At 44.2% G+C, this 16058-nt stretch overlaps 1 protein-coding gene across 2 annotated transcripts in view; it reads left to right on the top strand.

Moving 5' to 3' along the window:
- Positions 1-16058, top strand: part of LOC308300000 (disabled homolog 2-interacting protein-like) — a 176764-nt gene that overhangs the window by 147477 nt on the left and 13229 nt on the right. For both annotated transcript variants that reach the window (XM_080743766.1, XM_080743765.1), the window contains exons 9-15: positions 134-335; positions 2686-2885; positions 7235-7415; positions 7917-8060; positions 9330-9621; positions 10498-10666; positions 12386-12599. In XM_080743766.1, coding sequence (XP_080599892.1) covers positions 134-335; positions 2686-2885; positions 7235-7415; positions 7917-8060; positions 9330-9621; positions 10498-10666; positions 12386-12599 — 1402 coding nt within the window. The remainder of the gene's footprint in view (positions 1-133; positions 336-2685; positions 2886-7234; positions 7416-7916; positions 8061-9329; positions 9622-10497; positions 10667-12385; positions 12600-16058) is intronic.

Raw genomic sequence — 16058 nt, 5'->3', positions numbered from 1 at the left:
TGGACTGTACACTACAGTACTCTTTTTCTTTTTCTTACTTCTCTGTAACTTGCAACCTTAACTGCTGTGCTGCCTCTGGGCAACTGAATTTCCCCCGTGGGATGATAAAGGTATCTATCTATCTATTCCCCAGGTTTGGCAACAAGGAGGAGTACATGTCCTTCATGAACCAGTTCCTGGAGCACGAGTGGAGCAACATGCAGCACTTCCTGCTGGAGATCTCCAACCCGGAGACCATCTCCAACACGGCGGGCTTCGAGGGCTACATCGACCTGGGCCGAGAGCTGTCCACGCTGCACTCGCTGCTCGCCGACGTCTTCTCCCAGATGGACCAGGTGCTGGAGAAACCCAACCGTTGTACATTCAACCAGTATTAGAGCCTCAAGAACCGGGAACGCATTATTACACGTTATTACTTTAACCCTTGTTTTATGCTTTAGCCATTGAGAAATAGATGATATGCAAGCTCACAGCGCGGCACCGCGCTTTTGGTTTTTGGTTTTTAGTAATAATGCGTTCTAGGGCTAAATTGGTCACTTGTAGATCGGCTATTTTTGACAAAGAGCTTTGGTGTAGAGGGGGGAAAAAGAGCAGACAGAGTGAAAGGTCAAGTTTATTAAGTATTGACGGTTCAAGTGGTTAAATATCTGAAAACACAAACTGACATGAATCCAAAATACACTGACGATCGTGCCGTCAAGCGATGAAACTATATGGAATCTATGAAAAAAGGTTGTGTGGGGGTCCCTGCTTCATCTCTCTCTCTCAACTAAGGGGTCCTTGGCCTGAAAATGTTGAAGACCCCTGCCATAAAGGATACATTAGTGGTTGCAGGAAGTCTGACGTCTGTTCTCCAATGCATCATCACTAGCCACAGGGTATTAATCGTGAACAGACTGCATTAGTATATTTACCCATGCAGCGATCAATAATGCATTATTGCATAATGCATCAAAATGCACCAAGTGAAGAGCAGCCACTGGGGGGGTGTCTTTGATGCACTGCAGGGCTTATTAATGGCTTTACAAGGACACTTAACATCAGCTGCAGTGGAAGACAGGCTGGTAGCAATTCACCCTTTGTTAGCCTCCTGGTTGGTCCCTGACTGACCAACCAGCAGGCTCTATCTGCCTTGTCCCGCCCTGGTTCCGCCTTTTTTATGTTGAATTAGCTAAAACATAATTTTTGGAGAAATAAAAACATTTAAAAACATGCTGAGTCACTATACTGCCACTGAGCAGCTCCAATTGACTGAAACAAAGTTTGAAATTAGAATTGAGCACACAGAATAACAATATGAAGCAATTGAATTAACATGGCAGTGGATGGAATGTCCCACTGAATGTCCCTCCAAGTCAAAGCAACCAATGGGTGTGGAGAGGGGCAGGACAATGGGCGGGACTTGACAAAGGGTGAATTAGACATGGGACACGTCCACGGTCAGTCTGTCATGTTACATTGTTACATACAGTACAAACACACTTTATTAAAACGCCTTAATCACCCAGACCTCTTAATGTACATTGTTAAAGGTTTCCTGCCGGTCAACTGCCTGATCAACAATTTAACTAGGGTATTCCCTGCCGGTCGACTTTGGTCGACTTTTATACAGTATAAAAAGTATTTTTTATTTTATTTATTTTTTTGGTAAAAAAAAAAAAAATGTAATTCCTTCGTTGTGTTGTTGTGACTAACGAATGTGAAAAAGAAGGATGAGATCATGACGTATCCGGATGGAAGTGCAGGGTCTATCCATGTTAGCATGGGCTATCTAGCCATTAGCTTCAATACAAACTAAACACCATAACGCCGCTTCAGTAGGTCGGATTTTGATTCAGATTTTTTTTTGGTGGCGTGTGCATACGATCCTTTGCCCAGTCGATAGGTTAGTGTGCACGATCCGGCACAGAGGCGCGCACGGCGCGCACGCGCCCACTTTGATTCCTGCCGTCTGCTCCATTGTAAAGTCCATAGGCCCGGGCATGTTGGAGCCTCATCACAGAGAGAACCCCGGCCGTTTCAGTGTTACGATGGTGCTCTCTAGTGGTGTTTTGGTGGTGGTCAAAATCAGTGTACATATTACATGAAAATATAACTATTTCCTGGCGTTTATAGCGCACAGCCATATTTTGGGTTAGCAGGGAATGTGTTGTAAGCAAGAGGCGAACATTGTGAAAATAGCCGATCTACATGCTTGTGAGGCGTTGTGAGCATGTAGATCTGCTATTTTCACAATATTTATCTGTGGAACCGAGTCACATTAAATGTAATAGCTACAATTCCAAGTGCTTGTCAGGGTGGGGGTCCCCAGTTCAAATGTTTATTTTGGGGGTCACAGCCTAAAAAGTTTTGAGAACCTCTGGTATAGAGCATTAACAAATTCATTCTTATGACTTCCTATCTAGCCAAGCTTTATATACTATATATATTTTTAAAGAGAAAACAATAAAATAAAATAAACTAATATTCCAACGTCGAATAGTGACTTTGATATTCGAATGTTCGAATATTCGAGTATTTGGTGAATGCCCTATTATGGACCAATATTTATATAAAATATATATTTTGAAAAGCATGCTGTGGCCCCTTTAAGGGGATACCTTGATATTTTAAAGTTTTTTTTTAAGAGAACCACCACTATGAATCACACTCATTTCTTTTCTTCATCCCCCTCCTCCCCCCCAGAGCGCGGCCTCCAAGCTGGGACCTCTCCCCAGGATCTTGCGGGAAGTGAACGCGGCGCTGTCCAACCCGTCCAGCCACCAGCAGGGGGCAGCGTCGTCGTCCTCCTCGGAGCACATGGGCTCCTCCTCCCCGCCGGGCGCTGCCGCCTGCAGCATCTCCAGCGGCCTGCAGAAGATGGTCATCGACAACGACCTCTCTGGGTAAGAAGAGCAGGGGTGTCGTCGCACCAAATTCTGGCCCCTGGCATTATTTCGCGGTTTAAACTATTGAAAAATAGCAGATATACAAGCTCACAGCGCGGCACCGAGTGCCGCACTGCGAGCTTGTAGATCTGCTATTTAATTTTTTTTATCTTGAAAATGTGCGCAAGTCTTTGAATGTTTCAAATCCTTTTTTTGATAAACCTGTGTTTCCCATCTAAAAACATGTTTAGTTCCAGGGACCCCCCAGAAGCAAAATTTGAGTTACAAATGTTCGCTTAAAAAATACATATATTCAAAGATTTGCACACATTTTCACGACTTTTCAAAAATAGCAGATCTACAAGCTTACAGCGCGCTGTGAGCTTTTTAGATCTGCTTTTTTTAATAGCTAAAGTATCAAATAATTAAGGTTCCCTCCACCTTGGGCCCTAGTAACTCAGTCCCACTTAGGGGTTAGGTGTCTTGCTCATGGACACTTCGACACATAGCTGGAGCTGGAATCGTACCTGCGGCCTCTGGGACCTCCGGAGTCCTAGGTATGGACACTAACCATTCAGCTACGGCCTTAACTCATTTACTGCCTATGACAAGTATGACGAGTTATATAAATGGGTCCCCTCTGCCTATGTCGAGTATGACGAGTTATCAATTAGTATTAATAACTATAAAACAAAAAAGTATGATCGCCGATTCGTCGTCCATAGCGCTCTATGGAAGGGCCCTATTCACAAAAACCGGATCCAGATCTTCCAAAACGGAAATGGGGGGGCGGGACAACGACGCCTGTATCCTGTCTGCCGAAATCCCATCCGGTATAATGTTACACAACACCCACGCTGGGCTCAATCGGTTTCACTTTGGGAAATGGCAGGCTGTTGGGCTCCGTAGCTTACCGTGACTGGATCGTATTGTGAATGGAATCGGTGAACCATCGCGCAATGGATTGGCAAAATCCTGGCGGTGTGGACCCTCAGAAGGGGTCTTAAAAGGGCGGTAAATGAGTTGTTAATAACCAAGAAACGAGCAGTGACGAAGAGTTGGACAGAAGAGAGGGATATCGTTACTGTCGGGCAGAAACCTCTTATCTCCATAGTCTAACTTTTTAATTAATTTATTTTCGTCAATTAAAGCCCTACGAGATCACACCGCAGCGTCACACGAAAGCATCAAAAGTAGCACGTAGCTCGTAGATCTGCTACTTTAGAATTTTTATCCGGAAAGTGTACGGTTTGGGACACACAATAAGGTTTCCACCCGACAGAGAGAAACAACGTATAGAGGCAGAAGAGAGAGAAAGAGCTGGATAGAAGGACAGAGAAAGTGAGGAGGAGACACGCCTGAGATGTGCCTGATAGGGATTATTAGACGATAAATCATATCTGTCAAGGTAATCACCTCCAGGCAATAAGGCCCTGTGTGACTGTCTGGCAGGGTAGCCGCCAAGAGAGGGAAGGTGAGAGGTAGGGATGGGACGATAAGCCATAATATCGTTGATCGTGATAAAAAACACTCACGATAATCGTATCGTGGAGATTTAATTTATCGTGATATCGTCCTCCGTCATGCACTGGGATCAATTCACCTTTTATTTGCTGAGCTGCATATCCGGTACCACTTAAACCCTCTATAATTGGTAAAAGGTACTATACGTACTTGATTTTCACTCTCTACCAAATCTCTTTGCCAAAAAATAGCCGATTTTTTGGCAAATGTTCCACCTCTAACCTGGCTCCGTCAGATGGTGGCAGCAGTGCGTACTGCCTTACTTTACCCTCTGAGACTGCTCGGGGAGAGTTGATAACACTCGTAAAGTCCCAGACCGGACGAATCAGCGGCAGCTACGAGCGGGCTCTGAGCAGCTCTGAGCCAATAGAGTCTGACTGCAGACCACATGGAAACCCAGGAGGCAGATTCTGGGTTTAACGTCATGCGGACAGGTTAATATGAGTGGTTGGAGTTGGCACTCCCAGACTGTGATAGACAGACGGCCCCATCCAATCACCAGCTAAAGAATTTGAAAAAATGGCCCGCCCCTTACATCGGGTTTGCCCGAGCAATTCCAGATGGTAAAAGTGGTGCGGTATATTCAGTACACGCACTAGTGCCACCATCTGGCGGAGTCAGGTTATTCCGCCTCAGGATAATGGATAATTTTGGGGATATTTTGATTATCGCGATAATATCGTAAATCGTGATTTCTTTGGTCACAATAATCATGATATGGAATTTTCATATCGTCCCATCCCTAGTGATGAAGGATGAAAGTGATTGAGCGTGAATGAACGTACACAAATGTCCCAGTTTCAAACCCAAATAGAATCCAGACGTGGCTCCCCGTGTGTGAATATCGCATGACTCTGCAGTGCAGTTACACTGGAGTGATAAAATCCAGTGATAAAACACATCAGTGTCTTTATCCCATTTAGGCCAAGCTCGCAGCGCGGCACCGAGTGCCGCGCTGCGAGCTTGTAGATCTGCTATTTTTGAAAAAGTCGTGAAAATGTGTGCAAATCTTTGAATATATGTATTTTCAAAGCGAACGTTTGTAACTCAAATTTTGCTTCTCGGTGGTCCCTGGAACTAGATATTTTGAAATGGGGGTCCGTGGCCAAATAAATATCATTTTGGGGGTCGTTCACATGAAAAGGTTTGAGCACCACTGACACAGTAGTCTCTCAAGAACAGACTAACTGAGCTCCAGTTAAGTGAAAAGGACCTTTTCTTTAACGATGGCTAGCCAGATTGCTGACATAGAAACATAGGTTTTTTCCAAAAATCTTAGAAGGATTCAAAAGACACTTATAGAATCGGGTCAAAATTCAAATTTTCACGATTTTTCAAAAATAGCAGATCTACAAGAAGCTCGCGGCACTGGCACCGAGTGCCGCGCTGCGAGCTTCACTCCCACCCATGCAGTGTAATTAGATCCATCACGTCGTTCATTCACTGCAGAACAAGGGTTTTTGGTCCGTTCACAATTTTGGAGAGTCCCTGGAAACTGATGTTTAGACCAATACTTGTGTACAAAATAATAATGATCGTGAAATCAATTTGAAAGTTTCTATTTGAGAACATTTAACTCTTACTGTTTCGGACGTTCCCGTTCGCCCCAATTGTGACCCTAGCTCGCTGCCAATACGAACGCTCGTTCATTTACTTACTTTTGATGACTGTAAGCTGATAACTGGTCGCGCCGCCGTGTACAGTAAAAACATCTCCCGTAACGCTGCTCTAAAATTTCCACCGCCCGTAAACAATAATGGAGCCTCAAATCACTTCCTGACTGTTTTCTGTGGATCTGATCTAGAAATGCATTTCTATGCTCTGAATGGACGGCAAGCGGAGTGGCCCAATTCACATCCATTCTTTGCATAAGGCTGCACTCTGCCGCCAGCTTGGCTAAAGTACACATATAATAGATCCAATGAAAAAAAAACAAGTTTGGAAATAATCAATAGATCTTTTTCTATAACATCGCAAAGGTAAGCTGCTTTTTGCTGGCACCAGCCCCAATAAATAAATAATAAATAAAAGACATGAACACGGATAACGTTTTTTTTATTTTTTATAGATGAAACAAATAAACAAATTAAAGCTGCCGGTTTAAGTGCATTTTTTAAGTGACAATTTAAGGACTTTTTAATACCTCTAAAATGACCAATTAAACATTGGCCAAATTGTGAAATATTAGATGCAGAAATTGAGAAAATAGACAGAACGGTGTTATACTGCCTCAACTCTTAGTGCTCGTCAGGATGGGTGGGGTTCCCCTGTTAAAATATGATTATTTTGGGGGGTCGCGGCCTGAAAAGGTTGAGAACCACTTTTACTTAATTCACCGTGACTTTGTCCGCTGTCATGTCACGAGCGACCGAACGTCTATCTGATTCCCCGTTGCTCCTCAGGCTAAAACCCTTTTTTTTAATCCATTTAGGCCTAGAATTATTTAATGCTTTAACTAATGAAAAATAGCAGATCTACAAGCTCCCAGCGTGGCACTCGGTGCCGCGCTGTGAGCTTGTAGATCTGCTGTTTTTGAAAAATCATGAAAATGTGTGACAATTAGCCCATTTCCACTGTAGGGCCAACCCAGAACTAGAACCAGAACTTTGCCCCCTCCCATAGGTTCCCAGAACTAAAGTTTAGTTCTACCTCAGGAGCAGGACCTAAAAAAAGGTTCCAGGAACCTCGTCTGGAACCGGGCCGTACGCCATGGAAACAAAACCAGAACCAGAAAAATGTGTTCAGGTTCCTGAAAGTTCTGGTTCCACCTTGTGGTGGAAAAGGGGCTTTTGTCCACTGTCGTGTCACGAACTTCGATCTGATTCCCCCTTGTGCTCCTCTAGGCTGGTGGACTTCACCCGGCTCCCCTCGCCCACCCCGGAGAACAAGGACCTGTTCTTCGTGACGCGGAGCTCGGCGGGCGTGCAGCCCTCGCCGGCGCGCAGCTCCAGCTACTCGGAGACCAACGAGCCCGACGTGGGCATGGCCAACGGCAGCAAGAGCCTGTCCATGGTGGACCTCCAGGTAGCGTTGGAAAATTACTCGAGTGAAAGTACTCAAGTAATTACTCAAGAGTAGTTTTTTTTAGTTGTCGGGCAGAAACCTTGTATCTCCAAGTTTCAAATGTGTACGTTTCTTCGCAAAGTAAAGCCCTGCTTCATCATACAAGGCTGTCGCACAACAGTAGTGAAAACAGCAGACCGCGAGGCGTTGTGTGCTTGTAGATCGGCTGTTTTCACTAGTTTAAATCATTTTTAAAATTATATATACAATACTGGCTTTCAAGCAGTTTCAAGGGGCACACTTGACCCTTCTCAGGGGCACACCAAAGGTCCCCAGGCACAGTGGTTGAGAAACACTGGCTTAGGTAACCCGTAACGTGTAACATGTGTAACACTTGTTACTCTTACTTTTAAGTAATTTCCTGGACTAGTACCTTTACTCTTACTTTGTGTATTTCACGAAAGTAACAATACTCTTACTTTGAGTGGGATTTCTCAGTACTCTTTCCCCCTCTACCTGCAGGACCCGCGCAGCCTGGACGGCTGTGGCGGTCCCCCCGGGGGCGGCGGTGGCGGGGGTCCCCTCGGCTCCTCCTCGGACGGCCTGGGAGACGTCGTCCTCCCGGGGTCCGTCTCCGTCGGGGTGTGGTCGGCAAGGACGCCGCAGGTACGTGCAGGGCTGTCACAATCATTACACAATCGTCTAATCGCAATTCTACCACTTTTTGTGGTCATATGTTCAGGTAGATTCTGATTGGCTTAAAACAGTGGTAAATCAGTCAACAACCTTGAGTTGGCTCATGGACCCCGCCCACTGTTGTATTGCAGTTGTAACATTTCCAAGATCAACTGTGTTTTCTTTCATTTATATGGTAGAAGTGGTAGAAAAGCAATTTACAATTCGAGGGTTTGTGGGTTGTTGGCTGATTTACCACTGTTTCAGGGTCATGGTAAATGGCTTAGTTATTGTCTAGAGCTACAAGCTCACAACGCATCTCATTGAGGCGCGTTATGAGCTTGTAGATTGGCTATTTTCAAATAGCCTTGGTATAAAATAGGGCTAAAGTGGTTCATGTATGTTTTATAAGCTTATAATGTATATCTGCAAAGTAACTAGTAACTAAAGTTTTCAAATAAATGTAGTGGAGTAAATGTACAATATTTGGTTCCGAGATGTAGTGGAGTAGAAGTGGGCGTGTCAGTGGGCTTTTAACTCATATGGTGCGAACCCAGAGTTTCCCGAGTTTGGGCTTTTTTTTTTCTTTTTTTATTTTTTTATTTAATTTTTTTTTTTTTTACCTCCAAAAATGTACTAGGCATGATCGCGATCGCGAAATTGCATGTTTAGCCCCCATAACAAACCCCATCTTTCAAACATGGCAGCCATGTTTGTTTACATAATGTAAAAACATAATGGCTGATATCTCATGAATGCCTGAACGGATTTCCAAGCAGATCTTTTTGTTTGAAAGCAGCATGCACACACGTGGTGCATGACCTAGGCATGGGAGTGCATGATCCGTGCACTATGAATTACATGGAAGTCTATGGAGACCATGGCATCTTGGACCTTCAAAGAGATTTAATTGATAGCAACAATGTGTTAATATAAGTCAATGTACTTACCGTTGTTTCCTGTTTTCATCTCACTCACGTCACTTTGTCTGCTGACCTCACTCAGCAACGAAATAAACAGAAAATAAACAAAAATAAAAATAAAACAATTTACAGGAGGCAAGCAGTGATCACCCCATGAACTGCAATGTAGTTTCAAATGCACTGCATTGCAGGCGCAAGACATGGGTGACATGTGTGATCTGGGCAGCTTGCCCCAGGAAATGTGCCAAACTCAATAGGGAACAGCGGTAGTTAGATTACACCACTGCGTGAGACTAATGAAACTTGGTCACTCTGTCCCCCCACCACACACTCACAGGGCAATCTCCCGGGAGGTCCCACCCTGAGGAGGCCGGGGGGGCAGCAGACCCCCACCACCCCGGGGCTGATGGAGGGGGGAGGCCTGGGCACCCCGGGGCGGCCGGCCCAGCTCCTGGCGCCGCTGTCCTTCCAGAACCCCGTCTACCAGATGGCGGCGGGCCTGCCCGTGTCGCCGCGCGGCATGGCCGACTCGGGCTCCGAGTGCCACAGCTCGGTCAGCTCCCACAGCAACCACGAGGACGGGCCGCCGGCGGCGGGAGGGAAGCACGCCTTCCTCAACCACGGCGGAGGTAAGGGGGCGGAGCCGTTTGAAGACGAAGTTGTTTAACGCCACTGTTCTCCCATTAACGTCGTCGTTGTTGGGTGGGAACCTTGTCCAAAACCGTTAGTTTGGTGTTTAGCGTTTTAAAAACTATTTAAAGGTGATACACCATGCATTTAAAAAGTATTTATGTCATATTGTTTATGTCCCAAAAACGTGTTTCAAAAGGTTTGAGGCTAAATTACCACTCCTGAATAGAGAGCCTCTCTCATCTACAAGCACACAACGCCTTGCTCCGCGAGGCGTTGTGTGCTTGTAGATCTGCCATTTCCACTTACGAAAAAACACAAATTTGAAACTTGGGAGAATTTCTGCCCGACAGTAACAACATGAGGGTCGCGGACCTATTTTTATGGGCCGCGAGTAAATATACCCTTTATTTTAATGTTTCAATTTAATTTTAATTATTTCAAAATATATATTGTTTAAATGTCCCACAAAATAATAATATCATGAATTCAGTCATTTTACTAATGACAAAAAAATGTGAAAGTAGTGAAAATAGGCAATCTAAAAGCTTACAATGTGCTGCAAAGTGACGCGTTGTGAGCTTGTAGGTTGGCTATTTTCAATACTTTCAAAAATGTGTTTTCAAATTTTGAAAAGTAGTGAAAATAGCCAATCTAAAAGCTTACAATGTGGCGCGAAGTGACACGTTGTGAGCTTGTAGGTCTGCTATTTTCACTAGTTTGGGTCCCTGGCAAACATCTGATTTCTCTTTGGGGTCCCAGTAAAGCAAAAGTACCTCAAAGTTGTACTTAAGTGCAGCACTTGGATAAATGTGCTTAGTCACTTCGCACCGCCGCTGTCAAAAACACTATAACAAACTTGTCATCATCCCCAGGGGGAGGGGGAGCAGGCGGCGGGAGCAGCGGGGACGAGTACTCCCGGCGCTCAGGAGACTTCAACAACGCCAGACGGCAGCTGTCACTCACCGAGGCCCAGCAGCAGCAGCAGCAGTCCTCCATGCCTCCCAGGCAGAACAGTGCCAGCGGCGGCGGCCCCCAGCGCAGGTACTTTCCCTGAGAGGGTTGCTGTGGCACCCTTTCTTGCTTTGTTTTATTTTATTCTTGACTTATTTGCACGGACTATGGACCAGTGTTGTTTTTTTTTTTTTAAAGATTTGTTTTTTGGGCCTTTTATGCCTTTATTGATAGGACAGTAGACTGACAGGAAATGGGGAGAGAGATGGGGAATGACATGCGGCAAAGGTCGTCCGGATCGGGAATCCAACCGGCGACGCCAGCAGGCATCATAGCCTAGTATGTGGTACGCGCCTTGACCAGCAGGCCAGCGGGCGCCCCCAAACCAGTGTTGTTTTTGACACCAAATTTTGATTTAGTTTTAGTCATAGTCTTTTGAATAAAATGTCATTTAGTTTTAGTCATAATTTAGTCACCTGAAAAGCATTAGTTTTAGTCTAATTTAAGTCGACTAAATATCATAAGATCTTAGGCGACTAAAATTGTATTTTGGCAGGCCTCGATGGCATCGTAATGACTGATTTTACTCTTGGTTGTGTGCTGAAAAGAGCAGATCTACAAGCTCACAACGCGTCGCGCTGCGACGCGTTGTGAGCTTGTAGATCTGCTCTTTTCAGCACGCAACACCTGAGAGCAACCAAACATAAAATTACTCTCTTCTCCATTAGTCCCTCCCTAACGTTTTAGTCCAGTTTTTTAGTTTGGTGACGAAATTGTCAATATATTTAGTCTTAGTTTTAGTCACCACAGCTTAGTTTTTGTTTAGTTTTTATTTAGTTTTCGTCAGTGAAAAAACACAGTCGACAAAATTTTTCGTCATAGTTTTAGTCGACGAAATCAACACTGCTATGGACACTTATTTTTGGCCCTGCACAATTGGGTTGCGTTGGTAGTATTGAGTGCTATTGCTGTGTTGATATGGCGGTGAGATACTTGTGTTGCATTGACTAGCATTGACTGTTATGTACACATTTAGTTTGGCACTGCTTTGTTAAGTTTGCTTTGAGTATTGCTTTTTTTTGTTTGTATGACGTGTCACTTAACTCATTAACTGCCAAAAACGTGAATCCCTTAAAAATCCCGTTGTACCACCCTGCCACGCCCGTGAATCCCGTAAATAAAAAAAAAAAAAAAAAAAAACGTTAGTAGGCATGATAGCGATCGCGAAATTGCTTGTTTAACCCCCATACAACCCCCATACAACTCAGGTAGCAGACCTCCAAGCTCACAACAGTGTAAAACATAATGGCTGCTATCTCATGAATGCCTGAACGGATTTCCATTCGGATTTTTTTGTTTGAAAGCTGTGAGCAATGTGGACACACGTGGTGCATTATCTAGGCATGGGTGTGCATGATCCGTGCACTATGAATTACATGGAAGTCTATGGAGACGAATGGCAGTTAAAGAGTACGAAGGTATTGTTAAATGGCAGCATATGAGTTAAGAGCGTTGAATGTTTCTTGGTCACTTTGTGTATAATATTCTTTTTTTGTGACAGTTTTTTCCACACTTTACGTTTATATTCTTCTTTTTTATTGTTCCTTGCTTTTTTGGGTACTGTGTACACAACAGTACTCTTTTTTTTTTCTTTTTCTAAAGACCCGTCTATACTTTCTCCGAAATGTTCGTTGAGTTGTGTTTTCCAACATACCAATTTTCCGAACTCTCATTCGGTCTAATGCTAAAAATGGACTCAAAACTGTGAAAAGTGATGACTCAAATCTATCTATCTGTCTGTCTATCTAGGATAGACCAGCCGCCGCCGCCCAGCCAGAGCGGCGGCGGGGGGGTGACCCGGGGCCGCACGCCCCCCAACCTGCTGCCCTACCCGCGGCCCCCCAGCGGCAGCATGATGGCGTGCACGTCCTCCCCGGACTGGCCCGGGGCCAGGCTGCGGCAGCAGTCCTCCTCCTCCAAGGGCGACAGTCCTGAGACCAAGCAGCGGGCTCAGCACAAGCAGGTACAGTACCCCGTTGTTGTTGTTGTTGTTGTTTGGGAATAGGCTAGGATGCACACAGGGGCGTCAAAAGTATGGGAAGGGGAGTGGGACTGAGTTACTAGGGCCCAAGGAGGTGGTGGCTGTTGAAAAATAGCAGATATACAAGCTCGCAGCGCGGCACTCGGTGCCGCGCTGCAAGCTTGCAGAGCTGCTATTTTTGAAAAGTCGTGAAAATGTGTGAATTATATGTATTTTTGTAAGCGAACATTTGTAACTCAAATTTTGCTTCTGGGGGGTCCCTGGAACTAAATATTTTTAAGATGGGGTCCGTGGCCAAATACATATCATTTTGGGGGTCCTTCACATGAAAAGGTTTGAGCACCACTGACATAGAATTCAAAATAGCAGATCTGAAAGCTCGCAGCGCGGCACTCGGTGCTTGAAACTCTAACCCCCATAAAGCCCTTTGCACACAGGCGCGTTTATCCGCACGGATAAAACGGACAATTTCATTTTTTTAAAAGAAAACAATGATTCTCTACGACCTCATGCACACCGGATCCGAATTAGCCGTGCGACGAGTGGCTGCGGCTGTGCGTTTTTTCCTCGATGGAACCCAGTTCGATTTGTGCGTCTTGACGCATGCGGTAAAAAACTCATCACTCCTTTTATGACTCCTTTTGGGATCCGCAGCGCCGATTCCGCACAGCATTGCACACCAAATCCAATGCGTTTTATTCATGCAGCAAATGAAAAAAATGCAACTGTCCTGTGTGCAAAGGGCTTAACTCTGAGAGTGTACGTCGTGTTGTTTTTACTGTGTGTGTGTGTGTGTGTGTGTGTGTGTGTGTGTGTGTGTGTGTGTGTGTGTGTGTGTGTGTGTGTGTGTGTGTGTGTGTGTGTGTGTGTGTGTGTGTGTGTGTGTGTGTGTGTGTGTGTGTGTGTGTGTGTGCGTGCGTGCGTGCGTGCGTATTTTAGTCTCGGTGTTGTCACAGTAGGAGGTGATCATATATACGCGTTTCATTGTCCGAAGGTCAGAACAGCAGGTGGTAATTATAATTCCTCACCGGGGCCGTTACCCTTGGTAACGGTTATTCCTAAGTTAACAAGGACAACTGCACGATTATCTGTAGTGTTTCTCCCCCCTTCCCTGCAGGTGATGATTGATTGACTGATTGAGTGGTTTAATGGCTGTAGGAATAGCTAATGTCACAGCAATTAATTGCGGTTAATGATTTAATTGTGTATTTGTCGTTGACAATTACATTTCTGTTTGGCTTTTAGGCTTTGAGGTTGCACATGGCAAACATGACACATAACTTAAATATACAAAGAAATGACTGACATATTTGATCATTTTATACTTAAAAAATAATATTGATAGTGGAAATACCCGATCTACAAGCTCACACAAGATCTGCTATTTCCACTACTTTCTGAAAGTGTTTGTAACTATATTAACATCTCTCAACATGGCAACGATTATGATGATTATGCAAAATAATTTAGACGATTATGTAATACTTATGACAGCCCTAACACTGGTGTTGTTGTGATGACGTGTGGCTTGTACTGTAGTTGGCAGGCAAGCTGGCTGTCTGTGCATCATCTGAATGATTTGCTATGATTTCTCAAATTTAATTGAAATCATGACGTGAATGTACTGTATGTAAGCCCTGCAGTTCACCAAGTGGGTATTTTATTATTTTTACACAAGCTCAGTCGTGACTTGTTATGGCCGTCATGCTTGCTTAGTAAGGGGAACATAAGACAATCTGCGAAGTAAATCGTTACCAAGAAATTTCTTCACCAATGTGTTTCTAAAGGTGTGTAATAATATGTACTAAAAGGTTGAAATTCAACTCCCGGGGGAAACCTCATAAAAAAAATGTTTTGTTTGTATCCCATTCACTTTATTATACAGGGAAAAAATACAAAAAATAAATATGCATTAAGTAACATGTGAGGGGTCAAACTAGTTTTTTTTATGATGCTGAATCCATTGCAAGCATTTGTTTTGCACAAAAAACATTCTGTGGGCTACAAATGGCCCCTACAAAACGGTGAAAAGTGATGATTCATCACTAAACCATCGTTTTGTGGGTCCGTGTTTAGCCCAAGGAATGTTTTTCGTGCAAAACAAATGCTTGCAATGGATTTAGCATCATGAAAAACCCCTAGTTTGACCCCTCACATGCTCCTTAAAGCAGATGTATGTTTTGTATTTTTTTCCTGTATAGTAAATTCATGGGCAAATCAGTTTTTTTATGAGGTTTCCCCCAGGAGTTGAATTTCAACCTTTTAGTACATATTATTACACACCTTTAGAAACACATTGGTGAAGAAATTTCTTGGTAACGATTTACTTCGCGACTTGTTTTGGATTCATGTTAATGTGTATTTTCAGACATTTAAACACTTAAATCGTTGATATTTTGTGTACTTTCACTATGTACTTGGTCTGCTCTTTTTTACCTCTACACCAAACCTTTTGGCCAAAAATAGCCGATCTACAAGCTCTCAACGCCTCGCGACGTTGAGAGCTTGTAGATCTGCTATTTTTGTCTCAAGTTCTCCTCAGAATTGGGATGCGAGGGTTCAACTTGTTAATTTGAAAAGATTTATCCTATCACACAAAAGATTTGGCGGCCCCCCGTAGTAACTCTGAGGACGCCCTAGGGGTCGCGGACCCCCTGTTGAAGACCCCTGTGTTATAGGCGTTAGGCGTCCCTGCTAGTTGTACTGTATTCGAGTCATTTGAATTGTACCTTGGCGTTAACAAAACCCACGTGTTCAGTCGTTTGGATTCAGGTCTAATGGGCCTGTCCACCTCGTTGTAATTCAGCTGCTCATGATTGCTCAGCCTGTGATCCGCTGTTCAAGTGTTTTGACCATTCTATTGATCACTGTCAAGTCCAACACACACCCTCTGTGTCGGCACACATACTGTTACAGACAGATCTAATCACTTGCACGCACGCACGCACGCACACACACACAGAGGCCGGCTATCGGACTTAGGCCTAGGCCAGACGGAGTTGGATATTTCATATATCCAGTTTTTTTCAGATATCCACAAAAATATCTAGGTCCACACGACAAAGATATCTAGGTCTAAAATAATCTGAGTCCTCAGACCTCCACTAGGGGGACAAGCACACACAGTAAAGTCTTCAGAGATATCGGGGTTCCATGTCTACACGGATCCAGTGAATCGGATATTTCTCAATGTCTTCACTTATTTATCCGGTTTCAAAAATATCCAGCTTCGTGGCTAAAATATCCAGCTTTGTGTGGCTGCAAGCCCCAACCGCAACCGCAAATGTCTAGCTTCAGAAATATCCAGCTCTGTGTAGCCGGCACCTAAGGCCTATTCCTTTTGCTGTGTGTGGTAAATGCAATGGTAAATGGTGCATTTATATAGCGCCTTTATCCAAGGCGCTTTTGTGCGAGATGGTGCATTACATTCACCCATTCACA

Source organism: Nannobrachium achirus (genome assembly GCF_963921795.1).
Source record: "Nannobrachium achirus genome assembly, chromosome: 15".
NCBI lineage: Eukaryota > Metazoa > Chordata > Actinopteri > Myctophiformes > Myctophidae > Nannobrachium > Nannobrachium achirus.
This window is presented reverse-complemented; position numbering and strand designations above follow the sequence as displayed.